General features: G+C 35.8%; 1 protein-coding gene across 3 annotated transcripts in view; it reads right to left on the bottom strand.

The window, feature by feature from the left end:
• Nucleotides 1-23,826, bottom strand: part of nck2b (NCK adaptor protein 2b) — a 48,090-nt gene that overhangs the window by 8,798 nt on the left and 15,466 nt on the right. The window contains exons 1-2 of one of the 3 annotated variants that reach the window (XM_084425774.1): nt 14,895-15,056; nt 9,173-9,414 (exon numbers count right to left, since the gene is read on the bottom strand). In XM_084425774.1, coding sequence (XP_084281900.1) covers nt 9,173-9,398 — 226 coding nt within the window. In that variant the 5' untranslated portion in view covers nt 9,399-9,414; nt 14,895-15,056. Of the gene's footprint in view, nt 1-9,172; nt 9,794-14,894; nt 15,057-23,826 lie in introns of those variants that run through there. The other 2 variants (XM_084425772.1, XM_084425773.1) reach the window with 2 other exon arrangements.

Here is a 23,826-nt window from a genome sequence, read left to right as displayed (position 1 = left end):
ACTATGCTGTTGTAGCCATTAAAAAAGCACATTTAGTTTCATATCTGTTAAAATATTATAATGTTATTTTTTTCCATCAATGTTGATTATGAAAAGTGAACAGCACGAGTAAGATAGGATGCGCATTATATCGAGAGACATGGAGTGGGTCAGACATGATTTTGACCACTTCATTAAGTTTCGTTTTGTAGAAAGCCTTTCTTTAAAGTGAATTTCATGTATAAATTGTATCTTAATTTTAATAAATTTTTCATCAACCAATTGCCTGCATTGAATAAATAAGAAGTATTAATATAGCAGACAATATAATCATGGAGGCGCCCGCGCGGTCACTTGCATTGCACGTTAACTGGAGCGCATCTCATCCTAACTTAACTGAAACTCATATGCCTCAAAGACATGAGAAATACATCAAATACACAAAGCTTGAAATGTCTTTAAACGAAATAATTCTAAACGAAAACAAATAGGCTACTCTCTGATTATGTAATCCATTATGTGCATTTCTCTCTATAGGCACGTTCACTACAAATATGGCGATCGTCAACTTTATCTTTGCAGCCGACACTGACACAGAAAACACTAGTTTATTACTAAAAATCAATGCACGCGTCACCAGATTTACAAAAGCACATCTTGCTTGTTGCACGCACACATATGTCGAAATAACGAGATATTATGTTGAAATAACATTATTATTAATAATAAGTATTTTAGAATATTTGATTGAATGCTGAATGTTGCGCAACTTTAATTGTGAATAATTGAATATTAAATATTTAGATATTTACACACACACATATACATATACACATACATATACACACACACACACACACATATATCAGATCAAACGTGGCTGACGTGGAAACGGGCGGCGCCAGATAATTTTTAACTCGTGTGCTGAGGGGGTGTTAGATCATTGACAAGGGGAGCTGCGCAATTATAGGATATATATATATATATATATATATATATATATATATATATATATATCCTATAATTTTTTCCCGTTTCCACGTCAACCACGTTTGATCTGATATGGTTTGTAACAGAGAATTCAAATTTAAAATCTTCTCACTAGATCTCAAAGCGGTGTATAATGCAGGCAAATTTAAATGCTTCCTCACTGGACCTCCCAAGCTAACAGTGATGCACGGTCAAGATTGGCCAAGAGTAAACCTGTTCTGAACTAGCGCTGCGCTGTCTAACATCAGAGCTGATAAACTGTCTGCGCAGTGCAGCTCGAACATGAAGCGGTTTCATTCTGTTTTCATTTCATTTGCCGTTTGATGTTTTTCATATGGAACTGAAATGGCAGAAATTTTGGTTGCAACGGCAAGAAAAAAAGGTTGCAGTTTGGAGCACTGTTAAAGCCAGTGTGAAACATCTATGGTCTCACTGATTTATGTGAGACAAAACTCAAATACATACTTAATCTAGTCTGAAGTTGGAAATTAGGCAAGGTGTTTCAGTTACACCAAGTGTCAAGCGTGTTCTCTAACACTCATGGTAACAAACATTAGTCTGTTAGGGTTGGTTGGGGAGATTGAGTCATTCTGCTGCTGTTTATAGGCAAAAATATGATCAAGCCTTTCATTCATAGGCCCTTCTGTGATTTCATTGGCTACAATACATTCAAATTCGAAAGAACAGGATGTCTTGTTTTCTCAACTCACACATCACCCGGCAGATTTTTCCAAACAAGTGAATAGGGTATATGTCGAACGCCGCATTACGAAACCGGAAAACAGAACGCATCGCTTCCGGTTCAGGTCTTTTGTATGTGCTTCATGCATTTTTTTACTGTTTTACTCAAGATAACTTAAAAGGAGCGAGCAAAGATGATCATAACCAATGTCCCTCGCATGTGAAGATCGATATTTAAAAGTAAAAAAAAAAAAAATCTTCACACTAACGTTTAGATATTTAAATAGAATAAAAAGCTAATAACAAAGTGAGATAGGTAGGTTAGCTGATTACCTTAAAATTCCATAGATATTGGCATCAGTTCATACGGCTGTTAACACTTTCTATGACAAGCGGATGCGATGAGACCAGGTTTCCGGTTTCGTCATGCGACGTTCGACATATACCCTATTTACTCACAATTAGCCACACCGATACATTTAACACTCATCACACAAGACGTTTTGATCGGTGTGGCTGATGAATTATTCAATATTTTTCTACAAAGCTGGGACCATATGTTAAGACAGTGTGTAGTGAAAGAGGCAATCTGTCAATCATGCGTGTTCAATCATGCGGGTGCAGACAAGCACAAACCTCTCTTGCAACAAAGGAGAACATGGGTGGAACAATTAACCGCAGTCTGCTTTCACAATACTTTTAACTTTGATGTTATTTATGACAATGTGCACTATACAGTATTTCATAAAGAACATGCATGAAACATTAGAGCTTATCTAAACATACTAAAATGAATCCATTTGTCATGTGTTCAGCTAGTATGCACGACACTTTAAAACCAAGGAATAAAAGTAAATGGTCAATTGCAGTAGGACACAAAATGCCAGACAGTTGAGGAATAGTAAAACAAATTAAATAATAATAATAATAATAATAAAATTATTATTTATTTACCCCCATTTTTATGATTATGAACAAAAGAGTTATTTAGCAGAATGTTAATTATCTCTTTTACATAAAATGTTGACCACAAGGCCACTATTGTCCACAACAATGTAGACTAATGCAGTGGGTTCCACTGGTTTATCTGATGTAATGACAGTTTTTAAAGCTTTTTTTTTTTTGCTTAACTTGCAATTTTCAGATACTAGGAATGTCCATATAAAAGAGAATAAAATAATTAATAATAATTAAAATAAATTACATTTCAGAACTTTTAACAGCTGAATGTTACGTGTAAATGGCAACAGAAAGTATTTTATTTGCACTAATTGCAAATATTTTTTTTAACCAAGTTTAAATTGTTGTTAGATGCTATCTATACTTAGCGCAAATAGTGCCAGATACTATTTGCACCTGTGTATAGTAGTATATTATAAAACAGTATGCAATTACAAATTCAGTGTATATGATTATACTGTATTTATTAATCATAAATGGATGCTGCCTTATTGGGACATTACTTGTCCCTACCACTAAAGCCCTCCCCTACACCTAACTCCATCCATTAAAGGGGTCATATAATGTCATTTTTGTACAAGCTAATGTGATTCTTTAGGGTCTAAATTAAAAGTTTGTAATATACTTTAATTAAAAATTCTCATTAGTATTGTAAGAAAACCTGGTCAAAAACAGCTTTGTTTTCACCACGCCGTTTAAATTAACAACAATACAATTTATGAATAATAATTTCAGCGACCGGCTTTACAAACAATTTCTGTCTGGTCCTCACATAACGCTATCATACAGCTTCAGAATATGTTGCATGAATCAAATGGACAACTTGTATAGTTGTAGTGATGTTTTGTTCCTTTTGTCCATTCCCTTTCGCTGTCATTGGATTGGAAAGGGGCTGCACAAACATTCTTCAAAATTTCTCCTTTTGTTTTTCACAAAAGAAAGTCAGTCATACATGTTTGGAACCACATAGATATTTTCACTATCCTGTTGATTTTCCGTTTCTTTCCAAGTCTCAGCTCACAGACTTTCCTCATTGAGAGAAAATCGTTTATACACAGATATGAAAGAAGACCTGGAAAAGACTGAGGAAAAGAGAATAATAATAGAGAGAGAAAGACAGATGAAAGCTGTCAGAGAAAGGGTAACCTTGTCACAATGGATGAGCAGAGAGGGGAGGTTAACCTTGATAACTGCAAATCAGGTGCAGGGATGAAAGCAGGAGCCGTATGCATGAGCAGCATTGCCTGAATGACCTCAGACACAGATGACATTATGAGGCCAGAGGGTGAAAAACACAAATACACCAGCACACGCACACACATCATTTATGTAGCCCATAAACACAGAATCTCTGAGTCAGAGTCACAGACAGCGGATGAGCACATTTATCAAAGCACACTGAAAGAACAAAGAGCCTGTGAGAGAGCTGTCCTCACTCTGTCCACAGAAGATCGATAGGCCAATAGACTGGGAAAGAGGATGTGCTTTTAAAACATGACACCCAAGGCCAAGCATTGAGGCTGCCTGTACAGTCATGACACAGCTTTTGACTCGCTTTCAGTGGCAAGTAAAAGAGCCATTAGAGGTGGTTCAATGTACAGTGTATTTTTGTTAGAGGAATAGTGATAGAATAAATAAAAAAGAAGACATTTCTAAAAGTATCTTCTTTTATTTTCCACACAAGAACGTCAGTCATACAGATTTGGAACAACATGAGGGTGATTAAATCATAACAGAATTTTCATTTTCAGGTGAACTATCCCTTTAACTGCTGTATTCTCTATAAACTGTAATAGCTCTGTTAATGGACTGTGCTGCAATTCATTTTTTTACAGTGCAAGTATCATGTAACAGATGCTTATTCCTAAAGTAGCTCACAATACTCTTAATACAAGGACAGCCCCCTGGAGTAAAGAGCTATTTATACCAAGGACAATGACTATAATGATAACTATTACTATAAAGTTTTAATCGTTCTAATTCTATGAGAATAGCGAAGTTCACACTGCAGCTATAACGATAACGTCAGAGGAAAAGTATCGTTGGAAATTGGAACCACTTTCAGAATGTATTTTGGATCTGATGAATGATAAAAAAAATATTGACAATCAAAATCCAATCAAGTTTAAAGAGCTCAAGCATTTAATGAGGCAGACCACATAAAATAAACAGAACATTACCGTCCGATGGTGTGGAGTGGACGCTAATATAGTTATCATTATAGTTATCGTTTTTGGTGTGAACAGGCCTTTATCTGGGATTAGGCATCTTGCTCACTGGTACAATGGTGATGATCTCAGTGTTCATATCGTGTGGGTCTGAACCACGTGTGGGTCTTCCACCACTATACCTCTACCGTGCTACAGTTAGCTTTATTAAAAAATAAAAAAAAACATATCAGTTTGGTTTTTAGATTTAAGCTACAAACAATGAAGACCTAGGTGGCATTTTATTAAGCTGGCAAGCTCTACTTTTGAACAGTTCATGTTCTCGTCCAGCGATGGTCTGCCAATGACCAAAATAAGCCAGAGCCAACAAAGAGCCATCAAAACAGCTATTTAATAATGATCTTAAATATACAAGAAACAGTGACACATGCTGCATAGTCTCACTGCAGAGGTTCTTGCCCTCCATCCTCCCATTTCCTGTCTTGGACTCCATGCAGAGATTCATGTGTCAGTAATTAAGAGGACCATGTAACAATCTTCATAAGGAAAGTGAGGGAGGGGAGAAAAGGATGTTCTAGAGAGGTTAAGGTCAAAAGGGTATAGAGCTGGGGCCCATTTACCCTGACAAGAAAGGGGTGGTGCAGTTTGTGTGTGTGAGTGGACATCTTACAAATAGATGTCAGCAGGAAAGCAAAATGGAGTTGAGGATGTCCTTAATTGCTCTGTCTGTCTCCGAAAGTGATGATTTTGCACTCAACAAGCATCTCTTTTTATATGTGTAGATATCTTGATTGCTGCTAAATCTGCATTCTTCATGCACGTACAAAACCATGTACGCTATTAGTAAAAAAGTTTGGAAACAATTATTTTCAAATATTTATAAATCTCTTATGCTCATTAGGTCAGCATTTATTTGTTCAAAATACAGTAAAAACAGTAATATTGTTCAATATTATTACAATTTAAAATAACTATTTTCTATTTGAATATATTTTACTGGAGCCATAACTCCAGTCTTCAATGTCACACGATCCTTCAGAAATCTTTCTAATATGCTGATTTGGTGGTCAATATTTTTCTTGTTCTATTTTTAGCAATTTTTGCTGCTTAATATTTTTGTTGAAATCATGATACACTACCATTCAAAAGTTTAGGTTAAGTAGGATTTAAAAAAAGAAAGAAAACAATGTTTTATTGGGCAAAGATGCATTAAAATGATCAAAAGTGAGAGTAAAGACATTTATAAATAATGTCACAAAGAGATTTCTATTTCAAATAAATGCTTTCTTTTTAACTTTTTCAAAGCATCAACATTGATAACAATAAATAAATGTTTCACCAAATCAGCATATTAAGATCGTGTGACACTAAAGCCTGGAGTGATGGCTGCCATGCCATTACAGGATTAAATGTTAAAATATATTAAAATAGAATAATATAATATTAATATTTCACAATGTTTTACAGTATTTTGGGGAAAAAAATCTTAAAATGATTCCAAACTTTTGACCATAAGTGTAGATGAGATTGAAACACTAATTAAATCAAAAGACTCTCCATTTCAGTTTAATTTACCCATGAAATGTGCTTGCTTAAACCATGTAGTTGATGTGAAGATTAAACAGGACGTTGAGGAAAAGATGCAACTGCCATTCGCACGGCTCATTTACTACCATCTGCATATCAACTGTCTTTAGCTTGTTCATCCCAGGTGGTTAAACCAAGTCTTTGGGGTAATGCATGACAAGGAACGTGAAGTACGTAATCAGATTACCTTTTTCAATAACTAGTAAAGTAACACATTACTTTTAAATTTACAACAAAATATCAGAGTTACTTTTTCAAATAAGTACACAAGTTACTTTGTTTTACCATTTATTGACTGACACCTCTCCCGTCCCATGTTGAGTGAAATCAGAGGCGTTGTTTGCGCCGTCTAAACATGATGGCTATTGTAGTTCTAGACTACTTGTGAGCATGCATTTACTCATCTCACTTGCACAAAAACAGATTCAGTTTTCCTCAAAATGAATAAAAACAGTGAATGTAAACTCAAAATATTACACAAATCTGCATTATTTAAATATATTAAATAACACACAAATATACTTTATGTATTTAATCTCACTTTATTAACCAATGTCTTTGCTGCTGACCTTCGATGATCCAATTCAGCCATGCCAATAAGCAAAAATAATTTAAAATATTTATTTCTCTTTTTTTATTTTGTATTGCTGAATAAAGAGTGTTTAACGTCTTATTCTTCAGCAATCCAGAATGGCAGGACAGCTGAAAGGTTTGTTTGAGCTGCAGCCTCAACTTAAAAGGCATGATTTTGCATTTCCTTCAGCCTGAATCTTATTCATGCCACTCTTGGAGTGAAAGGGCCTTTACATTTGCCAAAAATTTAACTTTTTTTATATTAAAAAAACAAACGAGCAAGCAAGCCCAGCCCAAATGAAAAAAAAAAAAAAAAAAGCAAATTAAAAGCATTACTCTCCTTCATAAAAAGTAATTACGTGATGCAATTAGTAACTTTTTAGGGAGTAATGCAATATTGTAATCATGCATTACTTTTAAAAGTACCTTTGCCCAACACGGTGTGTGACGATTAGACACTCCACCACAATAACAACAACTGCAACTGTACACTACAATAGACACAACCACTGTGCGAAACAAAGCTTCAAAAGGCGAGGTTATGACAGTACTTGGAACCTCCCCGATATCAACACATGATTCTGCAAATAACAGCATAACAGCTTTGACGCCAACTTTAGACCCATTAAACCGAAGGTCAAAACGAAGTCAACACTGTATGATCAGCGCTGGAAATCCTGGGACACATTAGTCTCCATTTCACAGCCAGGAGAATTGAGTCTGACTCCTCTAAACTAACACATACATTAGGCCTAAGCCCCAAGACACAGCTGATCGATCGTTCACCTCTCTCCCCTGTGTGATTAACAGATGGGAAACTAATTAGGTTTTACAACAAAAGCCTTTAAATTACTGCTTCCTGCTTACACGCCCTTGATGTTGAAGGTTTTATTTCTGCATCTCTGAAGGTTTTGAATTTCTCACATGAAAACAGGCAATAATTCAGAAATATCAGAGAGATGGAACTATCATAATGAAGAAAAAAAAAAAGTCTCATTAATAAAATAAAATCATAGAAAAGAAAATGTTAATTAAGCAGTCCGGCAGTATTTTTATTTCTAAGGGAAAAAAAGAAAAACACTGCTTATTAATATCTGAAAACATCAAGTGGTGCAACCAACATGCAAAAACATAAAGGACATAATATCATAGAGAGGACCACTGCAGGCCCTCATGAATACATGTCAATCTCAAAAAAAAAAATCAAATAACTTAAAATATAAAATAAAAAGGTTATATTATATTTATGATGATGATAATATTAATAATTCATTATACTAATTGTTACCTGGAAAAATACACTACCATTCAAAGCTAATTTTGTGAAATATTACAATTTAAAATGAATGTTTTCTATATTAATATATTTTAAAAATGTAATTTATTAATTTGATGGCAAAGCTTAATTTTTAGCACCATTACTCCAGTTTTCAGTGCCACATGATCCTTCAGAAATCATTCTAATATGCTGATTTGGTGCTCAGATAACATTTCTTATTATTATCAGTGTTGAAAATAGTCAAAACAGTGATACTTTTCTGAATTCGTTGAGGAATAGAAAGTTCATAAGAACAGAATTTAGCTTGAATTAGATTTTTTTGTAACATTGCAAATGTCTTTACTGTCACTTTTGATCAATGTAACACATCCTTGCTAAATAAAGGTATTAATTACTAAACAAAAAAAGATAGAGTATAGTGTACTGGTAGAGTATATTTTAGAAAATAATGATTAATATGAGTACACTCAAGTAATTTTCAACTCAATAATCAACTGAAATTTTTAGTCATTCATTTTTATTTATTTTTTTGAAAACAGTATAAAAGTTTTCCAAACCCATATGAAGCTAACAAGAATTAGAGGTGAGCATCTTCACTTGCCTCACGGTGCACCTCCTGCACTTTTTTTTTTACATTTATGCATGATCTTTTCATAAAAAACAAAACCGAAACATCAGACGCAAGTGCTTTGCTTCCTAAAGACACGCACAACTTCTTTATTAATATATAATAAGAGTAGCCTACTTTATTTACAATAACACAGCAGATTAATGTGTATTATAGGCCTAATTACATTTTTTTTAAATAATTTTTTTTGTAAAAAATGATTATATTCCACAGCTCTAATGCATACACAATATTTCTAAGCATGTGCTTTAAATCAGACACTCTTATTTGCCATTGTGTCAGGATCTTACAAATAGATAAAGAAGTCTAAATAAATAAGTCTCTTACCAAGTGTATCTTTGAGATTTTTCACCAGAGAACCTTTCTTCAGACTGTTCTTGCGTTCAACGTAATTGGAAGGAACAAAGCCCGTTCTGTTGGATGCATTTCGCACTCGCCACCACGTTTTTGAGTCATCGAGAAGCCACAAGCGCTCATTTTTCCTAATGTCAAGTTCCTGGTCTTGTTGTGCCGTATAGTCCCACTTGGCAATAACAATCGCCTCCTCTGACATCTTTCATGGAGTCCCTCTGAAATATAAATAAAAGAAGAAATTAGAATCCTCATCCAGCCAAATGACTTTTAATAGACTAATGGAGAGTGTCCTAGACTCATGAACAGCCATGCAGATTTTGGGAACTAGTGTGCAGCTCTGCTCTGTACTTGCTATCCCTCCCTAGACACTGAGCAGCAACCGCAGGAGTGACAGGACGGATCAAGAGCCCTGCTAGCCTGGAGGTAAAGCTTGTTTCTAAATGAACGGCTCTAAATGTGCAAGTCTCTCTCTCTTCCTCTCACACACTCCCCACGAACAGCAGCCTTGGTCCTCAAACAGCTTTTAAAGCCTCCCCTTTTCACCTAACTATCTTAAACACCATAAATTATTCAGCAGATACAATGAAGGAGAGAAAAAAAGAGGGATATTGAAAGAAAAGAAGAAAGTGAATAATCATTTTAGAATGCTATAAGGAAATGATTAAACAAATCCATGTGAACATACTGAGCAACCCACATTATGAGCATGGTGAATAAAGAAAAGAAAAACAAAAAAAACATTTGATAATAGCTAGCAACATAACTATAAGAAAAAGAAAGGGAAAACAAAAGACAAGGAAATATAGCTTTAAGCATTAGTTCATCCAAAAATGAAAATTCTGCCCTCATGTTGTTCCAAAGACTTTTGTAGATATTTTTAATATTCTCCCATTGAAAGTCAACATTATCAATCTTCAAAAAGTACATAAAGATATAGTAAAAATGTAAAAATAATCCATGTATGTAGTTTATACAAATCTTCTGAAGAAACACTACATCTATATGAATCTATATGAAGAACAGATTTTAATTTAGGTTTATTTACATACAAAACATTAATGAACGCACATACACAGAGCACATCAAATATGGTAAATGGAAGCTCAAATATGCATGCTTAAAGCACGGGAAGAAAAACCTCATTGGTTCTTGTGCATCAAGCATGAACTAGTGAGGTAAATAAGTGAAAAGTTTGAGAGTAAATGGCAGAATTTACTGAAATTCAGAATTTTTGTGTTAACTATCCATTTAAAGAAATAAACCCAAGAACACAAAATAAGTGTTTTGTAGCTTTTAGTCATATTTGTATTTGCTACATTCATACATTCATTCATACATAAAATACATTCCACCACAGATTACATAAAATGTTGTTTGTAACTTAACTTACTAAGGGACATGATATAATTACCTAATAACTTTTCAACACTAGGAGATTTGTTTCACGTTTTGAGTATACTTTATAAAAATCTACAAGTGCTTTAAGAGAAAATAAAATACGATACTGAAAAAAAAAGCCTAAACATTGTATTAAGAAGTGTAACTTCTTTATTCATGAAGTGTCCGCTGTTCCCTGCAGACTGGAGCTGGAACAGGGCCTATATCATTTCTATGTTAAGTTCCCAGTAGAGATGCACTGATGCATCTGCCAATTTTTTTTATCAATTTAAAACTATCAGCATATCGGCTATAGTATGAAAAAAGCAGATATAACAAACAAGTTTATTAATTAACTGCATGAAGGCATGGAGATGTGCTGCATACTGTTTTTCTCAGGGTAAAATAATGTTGTTAATGCTGTCTTATTTGTTTTTTGTTCTTTTTATCTTTTTTTATCTTATAATTTAATGCTGAATGGAGCCAATCCACGTTCAGTGAAAATGAATAAATACCTTTATGTTTTTGAGCTTTAATAATTTAAAACATTATCAAAATGGTAATTAAATAATTGAAGTAACAAATATCTGTATCAGAATCTGGGTTAATAAAGTCCTTCTGAAGTGAAGTGAAGCGATGCGTTTGTGTAAGAAAAATATCCATATTTAAAACTTTGACTAAAATAACTATCTTCCGGCAGACGGCCTACGCAAGTCGACTTGCGCCAAGAGCAATTTTAAGACATACACACAATTGTGTCACTTGACGCAATGTATGATGTAGGACGTGTGAGTAGCGTAAGCTTTGACGCCTCTCGCAGGTCAAACAAACAGGACTGGACAACGAACTCAAGCTCCTCCGACATTTCTTTTTAAAAATTCTCGTTTTAGACTTAATTCGTGAATGGTGTTTTGTTTTGCTCTATCCTCTGCGCTTCCGCGTTCGTCATTACGTAATGCGTCAGGTCAAGGGTCACTCTTTCATCGTAAATCGATGCGTACGGCCGTCTGCCGGAAGCTAGTTATTTTAGGCGATATTTTTCTTACACGAACACATCGCTTCACTTCAGAAGACCTTTATTAACCCCCCCCCCCCCACCACCACATTTTTTAATATAACTCTGATTGTATTCGTCTGAAAGAAGAATGTCATATACACCTAGGATGGCTTGTAAATCATGGGCTAATTTTCATTTTTGGGTGAACTATCCCTTTAACTATAGCCTATTGGCCCAAACTACCCCTTTCAATAAGAAATACATTAACACATGACATAAACCTGTGCTTCCTTGTCAAGCTATTTCTTTAAAAACAAGGACTCATAAGTGGCATTCCCTCAGACTTCCTCGTACGTGTGTGTGTTTGAGAGAGAGTGTCAGTGAAAAAGGCTTTATAGGACCATGATGGCACTGTGTGACAGCGCTGCTTCCTGCTCCAGGGACACACTCAATACGTTGTTGTCCAATTACTCTGACAGCTGCCACACGCAAACACAGATGCAGGCTGAGCAGCGAACAGTGGACACTTCATGATCCTGTACACAAACACTAGCCACTTCATCATTGAACAGCCCCCTGCCTGCCTAATGTGACAGCAGGCTACCTCATCCATAACGCCAGCACAAAAATGACGAAATGCAAGTGTGTTAAAGTGGGCCGTCCGTAACGCCACAAATTACAGGTCTTGTTAACTACTCTCAGATATAAAATGACAGCTTATAAAAGACAGCAGACCTCAGGTATGACTATAAACTGCTACTTTAGAAGTTTAAGAGCTAACAAGCACAGCAGTCACCTTCCAAAACCACTGCCAGATCTTCATGTTCCACTCTCTCCCATTCCCAGTGGAGTAGGGAAACCTGTCAACTCACAGATAAAGCCGTCATGTGTGTCAACACCGGGTCGATACAATTACAATGACTGCCTGACAGCCAGCATTTTAAACAGCAAGGGATAAAATCTCCTCTTAAACAAGCATGTCGCCTCCTAGATCTTTCCATTCCTTGTGTGGTGTTGAAAGAGAAACCTGCCCTCACAGAGTGGAAAACTTTACCTTTTTTTTTTTTTTTTTTTACTGACACCTGTCAAACTGGGGTCTGGGTAAACAGAGGACACTTATTGCTTACAATGCAGCGTTATATCCCCGTTACTTACCCATGGTGCTAAGCTCATACAGCCAAATTGTCTAAAATAATAATCTGGTTATGCAACATGATTATGGATCCAAAATCCACTTTTTTAAAAGCATACACATTAAAGTGGAGGCAATAAAAATCAATCTCCATTTCCACTAAATGACAGCACTATAAGGACTGACTAGGAAGGGCAGGGCTACTTTACAAATAGGCACATGACTTTAAATGATGTTACTACATACCTACTATTTTTAGCATTAATTTTAAATCAGTTTGCATGTCAAAGTCAAAAACATCAATTACACACATGCTTCAGACACAGTGAACTGTGAAACTACAAATGCATTGGTCATGTTTTCTTTCTTTTCAGCATCTACCACTCAATGCACGTTTTTATGCTCGATGCGACCCATCCCAGATGCCACACACACACACACTAAACTTTATGTTTAAAGTCACATTTATGCTTTATCAGTTTTACACTGCTCTATTTTACACAAAAGACTGGCAGCTAATATATAATATCAGCTGCTAATATATACAATCATAAAAACTGGCTAAAAAAACAGAAGTGAGAAAGTTTGTCGAACACTACATTAACCTTATACAGTAGATAAACAAGTTAGAGAAGATGAGGCAAAAAAAAAAAAAAAAACACAGAGAAATGCATTTATTGTAACACTATTGAAAATGTTAGGTTGTTGTATATACGGATGTCATTTTAAACAAACTATTTCTAATAAAAAAATATATACATGCGCAGACTGATGGCCCTTTCCATGTAGCCAATGAGCTGCATGCTCCCTCTAGCTCTATAATTTAAATAGTCTTGCATCGTGTTTGCATGACCGATGCCCCATTCACAAATTAATCACTCTTTGGAGTCGATTATGTTCAAAGACTTCATCAAACAGGTTGGCAAAACTGTCTAAATTGGTTTGCGAATCATTTTGAATTATTTGTTCAGTTTCCTGCATGCACTGAATCGTCTGAAGTGGTTTCTCACTCTGAGTCGTAACAGGAAATTTAAGAAATCAGCAAATGCATCCTATTGTTTGCCAGTGATAAAGATCTTTATCAGTTGATTACATGCCCCTGCAGAAACATTCATTTGATTACCTTTTGGAGAACAGACGGAAGAAATGAAATGCTTTGCCATTTTAAATTTTACATGATATACAGCTCCCCACCTCTCTAAATCAGCTTACAGTGGCCATTATTTATGTCTATTTGTGCATCAGTATGTTTTAAATGCTCAAAGTAAAAGCTCAGTAGTGATTCAGTTTTGTTCCTGTAGAAGCACCTCAAGAGCATCAGTATCTAGTTTGACTCCTTTTGAAATTCCTACCAGTGTTAACCCCAAACCTTGGTATTTATGCAGGAGGGTTCAAAGGAACTATGTCCTGATTTCATTTCACTCCTAAAAGGGTTGAAAAAGCCCCCCCAAAAAAGAAGAACGCTTCTAGCTACAGTGTGCCAAAATTAGTCAGACTAGTGATGCTCTAAAAAAACTTGTTTTTACTGAAACTGAAATTTAAGCTTTCATTTAACCAAAAACCAAACTCCTTTATTCTACTCCAATTGTTGAAATTTAAACCTTTAAAAATGGTGTCATAGTAGGACAAATATATACTATGGAAGTCAATGAGACCAGAAACTGTCTGGTTACTGACATTCTTCTAAATATCTTCCTTTCTGTTCAGCAGAAGAAAGAAATTCATACAGCTTTGAAACAACATGAGGGTGAGTATATGATGACAGAATTTTCATTTTAAAAGTGAACTTCTCCTTTAATAATAAATGATCAAGACATTACTAACAGGTTAAGTGAAAATAAAATAAATATGTATTTACAAAAAAATGCAAATAACTCTAGTTTTTTTTAGTAATGAGCTGTGGACACAATGTCATTTTTGAGGTAAATGTAACATTATGTAACATTGTTTACAAGCTGTTTTACTGATATATTTCCACAGTTGAACAGTTAAACAATTCCACAATGACATTTGTTTGAATTTGTGATAAAATTGAGACTTTGACAGCTGAGACTTTGTTTCATATCAAAGGTAGCAAAGCACAAAGCATATTGTGAATATAACACTAAAAGGTTCATCAAAATAAAGATAGATTAAAATCAAGAAATTTAAATTGTCAACCCAGCCATAGCATCCACACAGCTGTTTACCTGTTGTAATTATCCACGTTGTGTTCACAAAATAGACTCTGACAGTCAAACCATTTGCTATTCCAGTTGAATATTTTTGGTTACCTCACTGTACCATCATGTAAGTATTTTCCTAATGTATCCAGGAGCAGATCCAGAGATGCTATGAGAGCTTTGGTTTCGCTAGTTTTCAGCAAATGTCTCTCAAAGCGACAGCTGGAAGATGCAATCAGACGAACAACTCAAGAGCACTTGAATTTCCGCCAACAGAAGCGTGCGCCAGTCTCACAGTTTCAGGAATCAAAGAAGCTCTCCAACAAAGGACCTTGGGCATCTCATTCCCCTCTAAATACCTCCTCTTTAAATGTCTTTATAGAGTAACTGCTGAACACAAAAAGCACTTTGCACTGAACTGTGAATTATATAATTTGAAAACACATTAAAAGATGGATTCAGAAGATACAAGATTAAGCAACAAGAGATGGAGAGTTTCACTGTCCTCATCCATTTGTTTAGTAAATTACCATGTGTAGCGTGTATTGAATAGCCGCCAAATTCTGCTTTGAGAGAGAGAGAGAGAGAGAGAGAGAGAGAGAGAGAGAGAGAGAGAGAGAGAGAGAGAGAGAGAGAGAGAGAGAGAGAGAGAGAGAGAGAGAGAGAGAGAGAGAGAGAGAGAGAGAGAGAGATTGATACAGGCACAGAAAGATACTTTTTAGATGGCAATGCTCTCAGATCCCAGTACATCTGCAATACTCTCACACAAACACAAAACATACACACAATACTAATAACACTCACACCAGCTCTTAGTGTCTGTCTTCTTCATTACCATAAAGAGATTGACAGCATTAAATCGGCTCAAGTTGTATCTTATGGAAGTCCACTGATGAAATATGCGTGTCCTGGAAATGGGAAGCCTCAGGTGCCTCTTTTTCTCCTTCTCGCTCATCTTTCTGTGATTTCTTGTTTAGGCGTAATTCAGCCCTTGAAAAAAAAAATGCAATATGACTCACTATGCAAGAGTGCATTATAGGAGGCTGTACTCTACAAACTACCTCGGGGGACAAAAAGCCGCTAGTTGGAACAAACTGTATTTTGCACAACTGTCTGTTCAAAATAAATGAAAAGAAAACTACCATTGGGGAATATGTTTCTTTTTCCTGTTGTACCGAACTCGTATCAAACCAGGACCCCAAAACCGAGGTACATACCGAACCGTGACTTCTGTGTACGTTACACCCCTAGTATATTATTATTACTCATATTATAATATATACTTACATTAAATAAATATTAAATGAAAAATTTAGCTTTCACATGTGTCAAGTAGATAAACACTGCTTCTGTTTTTCCAAGTAAACATTCAGTAATAAAGAACCAGAGCAGTAAGCGGTTTTGTCTTTTTCCTCTTTTTTTTCGTCAATGTTTTTGGAGTAATTTTAAACAACATAATAGACAGTAGCAGAGATGCTGCATTTACATCGCAAAGACTTATGCACAGATCTGACCTCACCCAAAGGGACATTTTGATCAAGAAGCACATTTGATCATTCATGCATGCACACATGGCTGCTGTGTTCGAAAATAGCTGCCTGCGACTCAGACAACACTTGAGGACTGACTGAGATCACTAAAAGTAGCAGTACTAAGTACTAAACAGAATAAAAAATAAAGATTAAAAAAATGAGTGAGGAATCATGAGGTTTCTCAATCTGTGTAGTGTGTCTCAAGGCTACGAGAAGAGAGAGGTAATTAGACGTGCTGTGTGTTCAGGGATATGCACATGTTGGTAGGTATAGAGCTGCACGATCAATCATTAAAAGATCGCAATCTCGATTCAAACACGCACGCAATCTCATTCCTAAATGACAATGATTTGGCCGTGTTTATTAAACCTTTGACAAAATCAGTGAACATTCAAATCTTCGTTGACGCTATACCGCTGACCCAGAGAAAGCAGTTATGTAGACTGTAGGTATGAAACGGCTTCACAAACCATAAAGTAATATTTCTGTTACAAATATTTGAATTATCACATACTGTAAGTACTGTGATAAAAGTTTATTCATTTCGGATATAAACACTGATGTCTACGATATGTATGTGTGTGTGTGTGTGTGTGTGTGTGTGTGTGTGTGTGTGTGTGTGTGTTTAGTTAATAAGTAGTACTAGTGTCTCTGGATTATTATTTTTTTCAGCACTCAGGCGGTGAAGTTGAACCATGTGACTGTGCACTCTTGTAACCCAGTTGCTGGGAAAGCCTTGACCCTGAGGTGAAGAAGGGATGAAGAGAGAGGAGGGGGCTAGTGAGGCCACATGGGCCAGCTGTGACACACAGGAAGTCAGAAATGTGACCTTAAAGTTATAGTTCAGCCAAGAATGAAAATTCTGTCATCATTTACTCATCTGTACATTTCGGCCAATCCGTATGACTTCCTGTTTTTCCATTAAACGTGAAAGGGGCTGTTCTGAAAAATGCTCTTAAAGGAACACTCCACCGTTTTTTTAAATAGGGCTTATTCACTTTCTTTCCTACATTTAGATAGGTGGGCAAATGCATTTTTGTCTCAGTGCATGCATTGTTTTAGTTTGACAGGGTCGGCGCTAGCTTAGCTTAGCATAATGAATGGAATCCTTTGTTGCCAGCTAGCATGTCCTGAGTAAAAGTGATAAAAAAAAAACTAAAAAAAACACCTAATTACTTCTTGTGGCCTGCGTATTCACAACAAGTACAAATAGTGATGCAGATTAACACTAGGCGATTTCCCAGGCAGATATTGACTTATATATTAAGGACTATATTAGGGGGAAGCACAGGCGAAGCACTGCTACTTGGGTGTGATATCTCTGCGCCCAAGTAGCAGTGCTTCGCCTGTGCTTCCCCCTAATATAGTCCCAAGTCAATATCTGCATAGGAAATCGCCTAGTGTTAATCTGCATCGCTATTTGTACTTGTTGTGAATACGCAAGAAGTAATTAGGTGGGTTTTAAAAAAAAAATTATATCACTTTTACTCAGGACATGCTAGCTGGCAACAAAGGATTCCATTCATTATGCTAAGCTAAGCTAGCGCTGACCCTGTCAAACTAAAACAATGCATGCACTGAGACAAAAATGCATTTGCCCACCTATCTAAATGTAGGAAAGAAGGTGAATAAGCCCTATTTAAAAAAACGGTGGAGTGTTCCTTTAATGAACGGGAATGAGGACTTAAAGGGTTAGTTCACCCAAAAATGAAAATTATGTCATTAATGACTCACCCTCATGTCGTTCCAAGCCCGTAAGACCTCCGTTCATCTTCGGAACACAGTTTAAGATATTTTAGATTTAGTCCGAGAGCTTTCTGTCCCTCCATTGAAAATGAATGTACGGTATACTGTCCATGTCCAGAAAGGTAATAAAGATATCATCAAAGTAGTCCATGTGACATCAGTGGGTTAGTTAGAATTTTTTGAAGCATCGAAAATACATTTTGGTCCAAAAATAACAAAAACTACGACTTTATTCAGCATTGTATTCTCTTCCGGTTCTGTTGTCAATTCGCGTTCACGACTCCGCAGTGACGCTGCTGACGTAAGACGCTGCTGACGTGTTATCTGGTGCGCCCGAGCTTCGTTTACAGTCTGAGGGAGACGCACGCTGTATTCAAGCTATTCTACATTGTTTGTACTTTGGTATTGCTATATTTTTTAAAAAGGTGCGTAAGTGTGCATGTCAGCAGCGTCTTACGTCAGCAGCGTCACTGCGGAGTCGTGAACGCGGATTGACAACAGAACCGGAAGAGAATACAATGCTGAATAAAGTCGTAGTTTTTGTTATTTTTGGACCAAAATGTATTTTCAAAATGTGTTCCGAAGATGAACGGAGGTCTTACGGGCTTGGAACGACATGAGGGTGAGTCATTAATGACATAATTTTCATTTTTGGGTGAACTAACCCTTTAATAGCCTCAGGCCCCAGAAATGGAGAAAAGCTATAGATAAAATGCATAAAAAGTAGTCCATTTGAAACCATACAACACCTTTGTTTAAGAAATGGGCTACCTCTCAAAATCTCATTTGTGCACATGTGAAGATTTTCAGCAAATAGTGATTTAATTTTGTATAGCTTTAAAATACTTGGAATATATTGCATATATCATATGGGCCAATTTTACACTACTGTTCAAAAGTTTGGGGTCAGTAAGATAAATAAAGTTTCTTATGCTCACCAAGGCTGCATTTACTTGATCAAAAATGCAGTAAATCAGTAATATTGTGAAATATTGTAACCATTCAAAATAACTGTTTTATATTTTAAGATATATAGATATATATATATATATATATATATATATATATATATATATATATATATATATATATATATATATATATATATATTAGGGGTGGGGAAAAAAATCGATTCTTAGATGAATCGCGATTCGGGACGTGGACGATTCTGAATCGATTCACAAATGTCAAAAATCGATTTTCTAAAAAAAAAAAAATCTAATAACGTAACATTGAAGGAACACAAAAGGCGGAACTCTGAAGCGGACGTGCAGTGCGCGGACAGTCTGTGGCGTGCACATAACAGAGACGCGCACATAACAGACGCATGATGGCTGAGCGCCAAATCCGAACGGCATCAGAGAATGTCTTCGTTAAAAGCTAACGTATGGAACATTGGCAATTTCATTGTGATCTATTTAGTATTTTTTTGTATGAGAGCTAATTTCTGTATTGTTTAGTTTTCACATCAATATGCTGTGTAAACCGATCTGATCTGTATGCAATATGTGCAATGCCAGTCACAAAAAGTTACATTTTGACTGTAAGTTACTCTCTGCAGATGTTCATTCACTTTCTTTGCTATTTTTGATTGTGGTATACAGCAAACATTTCAAGTCATAACTCTTTATTATTTAGTTGTATATAAGTCAAGAGCGACTTTGTATGTTACTAATTATTCAGAATATGCATAAGTCCACAAGCATTATACGTTATGATAGCTTCTGGTACATAATTCTATATTTTTGAACGAAAACTGTTTGTGAATTTGCTACAGCAAAATGTTTTGTTTTTTTTGTCTGAAGGATTATATTGCTCATTGGAAATAACAAGAGGATATTGGTTAGAAGTCTATTATTAAATGCTAGAGATTCAGTATTATGCTGAAGTTTGTATTAATTTACTACAAGTATGCTGCTAGTACAGGCACACATTTATTTTCCTGTTGGTTCTCAGCAATGTTGGGACATATGCTGGCAAATGTAACCTTACAGTTGACTTGCCAAATCACTTCCATTTGTTTTATTAATACAATTAATATAGGAAGTATTGGAAGTAAGTTCGTTATGGGTCATCATAAATACTTTGCTTTAAAAGTACCAAGTAAAAATATTTTTTCAATGTTTTTGATAAAAGGCACTTCCCTGAGAATTGAACTTAATAAATGTGAAAAAGACACTTTAATGTCTCCGTTTGTCATTCTGTATTGCAAAGCAGATGAGAGTAGATCATGATCAGAAACCTGATTAGAAATCATTATGAATAAAATCGAATTGTTTTGAATCGAAAATCTTTTTGAATCGAAAATCGATTTTGAATCGAATCGTGGCCTCAAGAATCGGAATCGAATCGAATCGTGAGATGGTAAAAGATTCCCACCCCTAATATATATACACATATATACACACGTATGCATATAAGCTGAATTATAAGCATTAATTCCTCCAGTCTTCAGTTTCACATGACAGAAATCATTCTATGTTGATATGGTGCTCCAGAAACAAACATTTCTTATTAACAAGATGTGCTGCTTATAAAACATAAAACTGATAAAACATTTTCTGTATTCTTTGATAAAAGGAACAATTTACCTGAAATATAAAAAAATAAAAAAAATATTCCTAAATGTCTACTGTCACTAATCAATTTAAAGCATCCTCACCAAATAAAACTAAAGTATTCAATTATAAAATAAATAAAAATAGTACTGACCTCAAACTTTTAAACAGTAGTGTATGGTCATTTTTTGAGCTTGATAGGTCGCTGTGTAGCTAGGGTTGTGCCGATAGACGATAGTATCGTGTATCGACGATAGACAGAGATATCGCCGATGGCAGATGCCTTTGACGATATCAATACGATAATTGGCTCGTTTTCCTATTAATGTATTAAATCATTATTATTATTATGAAGCTAGTATAGTTACAATTATATTTGCCTTGCCTAAATTCATAACGACATCACCACATAACCACACTTGCGACATCACATAACCACACATGCAACGTCACCGACGCGCGCGTATGAGGACTCCTCAAAGAAAATATTTTTAAAACAGAAAAAAATTACATCCCACAACGAAATTGAATTGCAAGGTGATCCATTCACAAATTGCCAAGAGTGCTTGTTTTAACAGACGCATATTCTTATACAGAGCCAAGATGAAGACGCGGCATCGTTGTTCGTCAGTATTTTGTTTCCATAGCACATTAACAAAATATTTAATGACAGTAAAAACACTAAAAACAGTAGGCTACAATTACAAAATATTAATTATAATAATAATATCAATAAAATTATATAGGCCGCCTATGCCTAATAAAGTCTTTAGTAGGCTACACGAAGCATCTGTGAAACTCTGCCTGTGAAAATCACAAGCAACTTCAAACTTGTTTAACAAGAAATATTCTTCTATTTTTTTCACTGTCAATAATGTAAGTCCACAAGAGAAATATTAAGCCAGTAAATTAAGATGCTGTAGCCTACCGTTATATCCACCGTCGTCTCTGAGAGAACGCGCAGTTAATGCAGTGAAAGCGCAGTCCGTTTCTGCTTTCGTTTTCAGGGAATGATCGCGTTTACATGCACGTTATTAACTCGATTATGCTGAATAAACTGACAATGCATGTGGTCATGTAAACGGATTAACCCATTTTCCTTTATCAGAGTCAAGTCATAAGTAAGTACCGATCGACTTTTAGATTTTTGCCTCTGATTTCTCCCGGCATTTAAAACCCGCGTTATTTCGGTTTATTGAAGTGCGGTGCGCATAAGTGAAGTGCATCCAGACAGAGAGAGCACTGGTAGGAGGACATATCGCAGACTCCGACTCTTTCTTGACCCAATAAATTAAAACGTGTTCTCATGATCTCGTGCAGAAGCAGCCTACAGTCAAAATGCTGCATCAGTAACGGCATGAGGGGATCATGTGTGTCCGTAAATTTCCCGCTGACATGTTGAAATATACAAGAATGGTCAGATACAAGAATGATTTTTACCTCACTATACCAGGAAACAACCTGATTTAGCCTATTAATAAACACTCCACCTTTGCTAGCAAAATAGAAAAAGATTCTCATTTAAAACGAAGTAATAAAACAAGCAAATTGATGAGTAAATAAGCAAGTTAATAATCAAATAAGTAAGCCCCGCCCCCCTCACGATAATATCGTGTATCGCCGATCTCACAGGCTGACGATAGGACGATATGAAAATGGAGCATATCGCGCAACCCTATGTGTAGCTTGTGCTGTATATAAAACAACATGAACATTCATCAAATTCTTCACTTTTTTTTTTTTTTGTCCCACGCAATAAAGAAATTCATCGAGAAAATTACAATGACAATTTAAATTTTTGGGTGAACTATCCTAGGAAAGTATATGTATATGTTCAGTATATGTGTCCCATATATTCGTATGGTTTAGCACTGCAGTTTTCCTTGTTAGCAGAAAGGAAAATTTGACTAAGTCATGTAGAATGGAAAAGGATGATATCAAGAAGCTTTTCTCTGCTCTCCAATTTTCACTGAAAACACTATCATTTCAACTATAAAGTGCAGCCTATTTATACAAACACAACAGCTAGACAGAAGAAATTACTGCTGGCTAGATCCATATCTTTGACAAACACAAGCTGGGGTGCTTTGGTTTGCCCTGACACATTATTGCAGCTGAGGAGAAAGACAGATGAGGCTTATTATTGACTTTCAAGACTACAACAGCATATTTTTATAAGAGACAAATGAGCTGTAAACTTCCTATTCCTATTTCAAGCCTAATATTACAACACCCTCACAACCTCTGAGGTTTCAGAGAGTGATCTAGTGTTCAAACCAAGTTTCATTTGTGAGTATTTCTTGCCATGGTTTGGTTCTCAGACATCAAGCCCACAGACCGCCCACACACACCGTTATTCGCTAACCACCTGATCTGCATTGCACACTAAACTGGAAATGCTTTTTCGAAGAAAAAGAAAAAAAGTCTAAATCTGAGTGGCTGACATCTACAGGATTATATAAAAAATTCACAGACAACATATGTTCACATTCATGGCACAATTCAAACGGGACCAGAAAATAATTTTTTTCTCCCATTCACTTGCATTGACGATTTTTCAACCTAGAGGTCCAGTGGGGTTAGTGGAAGGGGCGGGGACTTACCAGCTCTATGTCAATGTGACTTACTTCAATTTCAGGCTGTTACTTTATTACATTTCAGTCGGTTTAAAATGTGACGGTTTGAGAACTGTTAAGTTGAATCGTAAACACCTCTGATTGGCCCTTGTACTCACGCGGTCATCGGATATGTCTGTGATTGGCTATATTGATCAGCGCTTCAAAAACATTTTGTAAATATACATCAATGACGCTCTTCAGCGAGCGCTTACACAGATACAGACAGGAGCGGCAGAGATACAGTGCTTTCAAACGCTCCCGCTCCCGTTTTTTAAAACACTTTCATGTGCTCTCAAATGCTCCCGTGCGTTGATCATTCTAGCCAATCACAGACCTATCCGATGAGCGCGTGAACACAATGGCCAATCAGAGGTGTTTACGATTCCGCTCAACAGGGCCACAATTTAAACATTTCAGTACTGACTTGGTACCGAAGTCTGTACTTTTTGACAACTCTACACTGCAAACTTCTGCTGCTGTGTGAAAATAGCCTTTGTGACATTTA

This window comes from Rutilus rutilus (assembly GCF_951802725.1).
Source record: "Rutilus rutilus genome assembly, chromosome: 12".
Lineage (NCBI taxonomy): Eukaryota > Metazoa > Chordata > Actinopteri > Cypriniformes > Leuciscidae > Rutilus > Rutilus rutilus.
The sequence above is the reverse complement of the archived record's forward strand: the minus strand, read 5'-3'. Positions and strand labels throughout refer to the sequence as shown.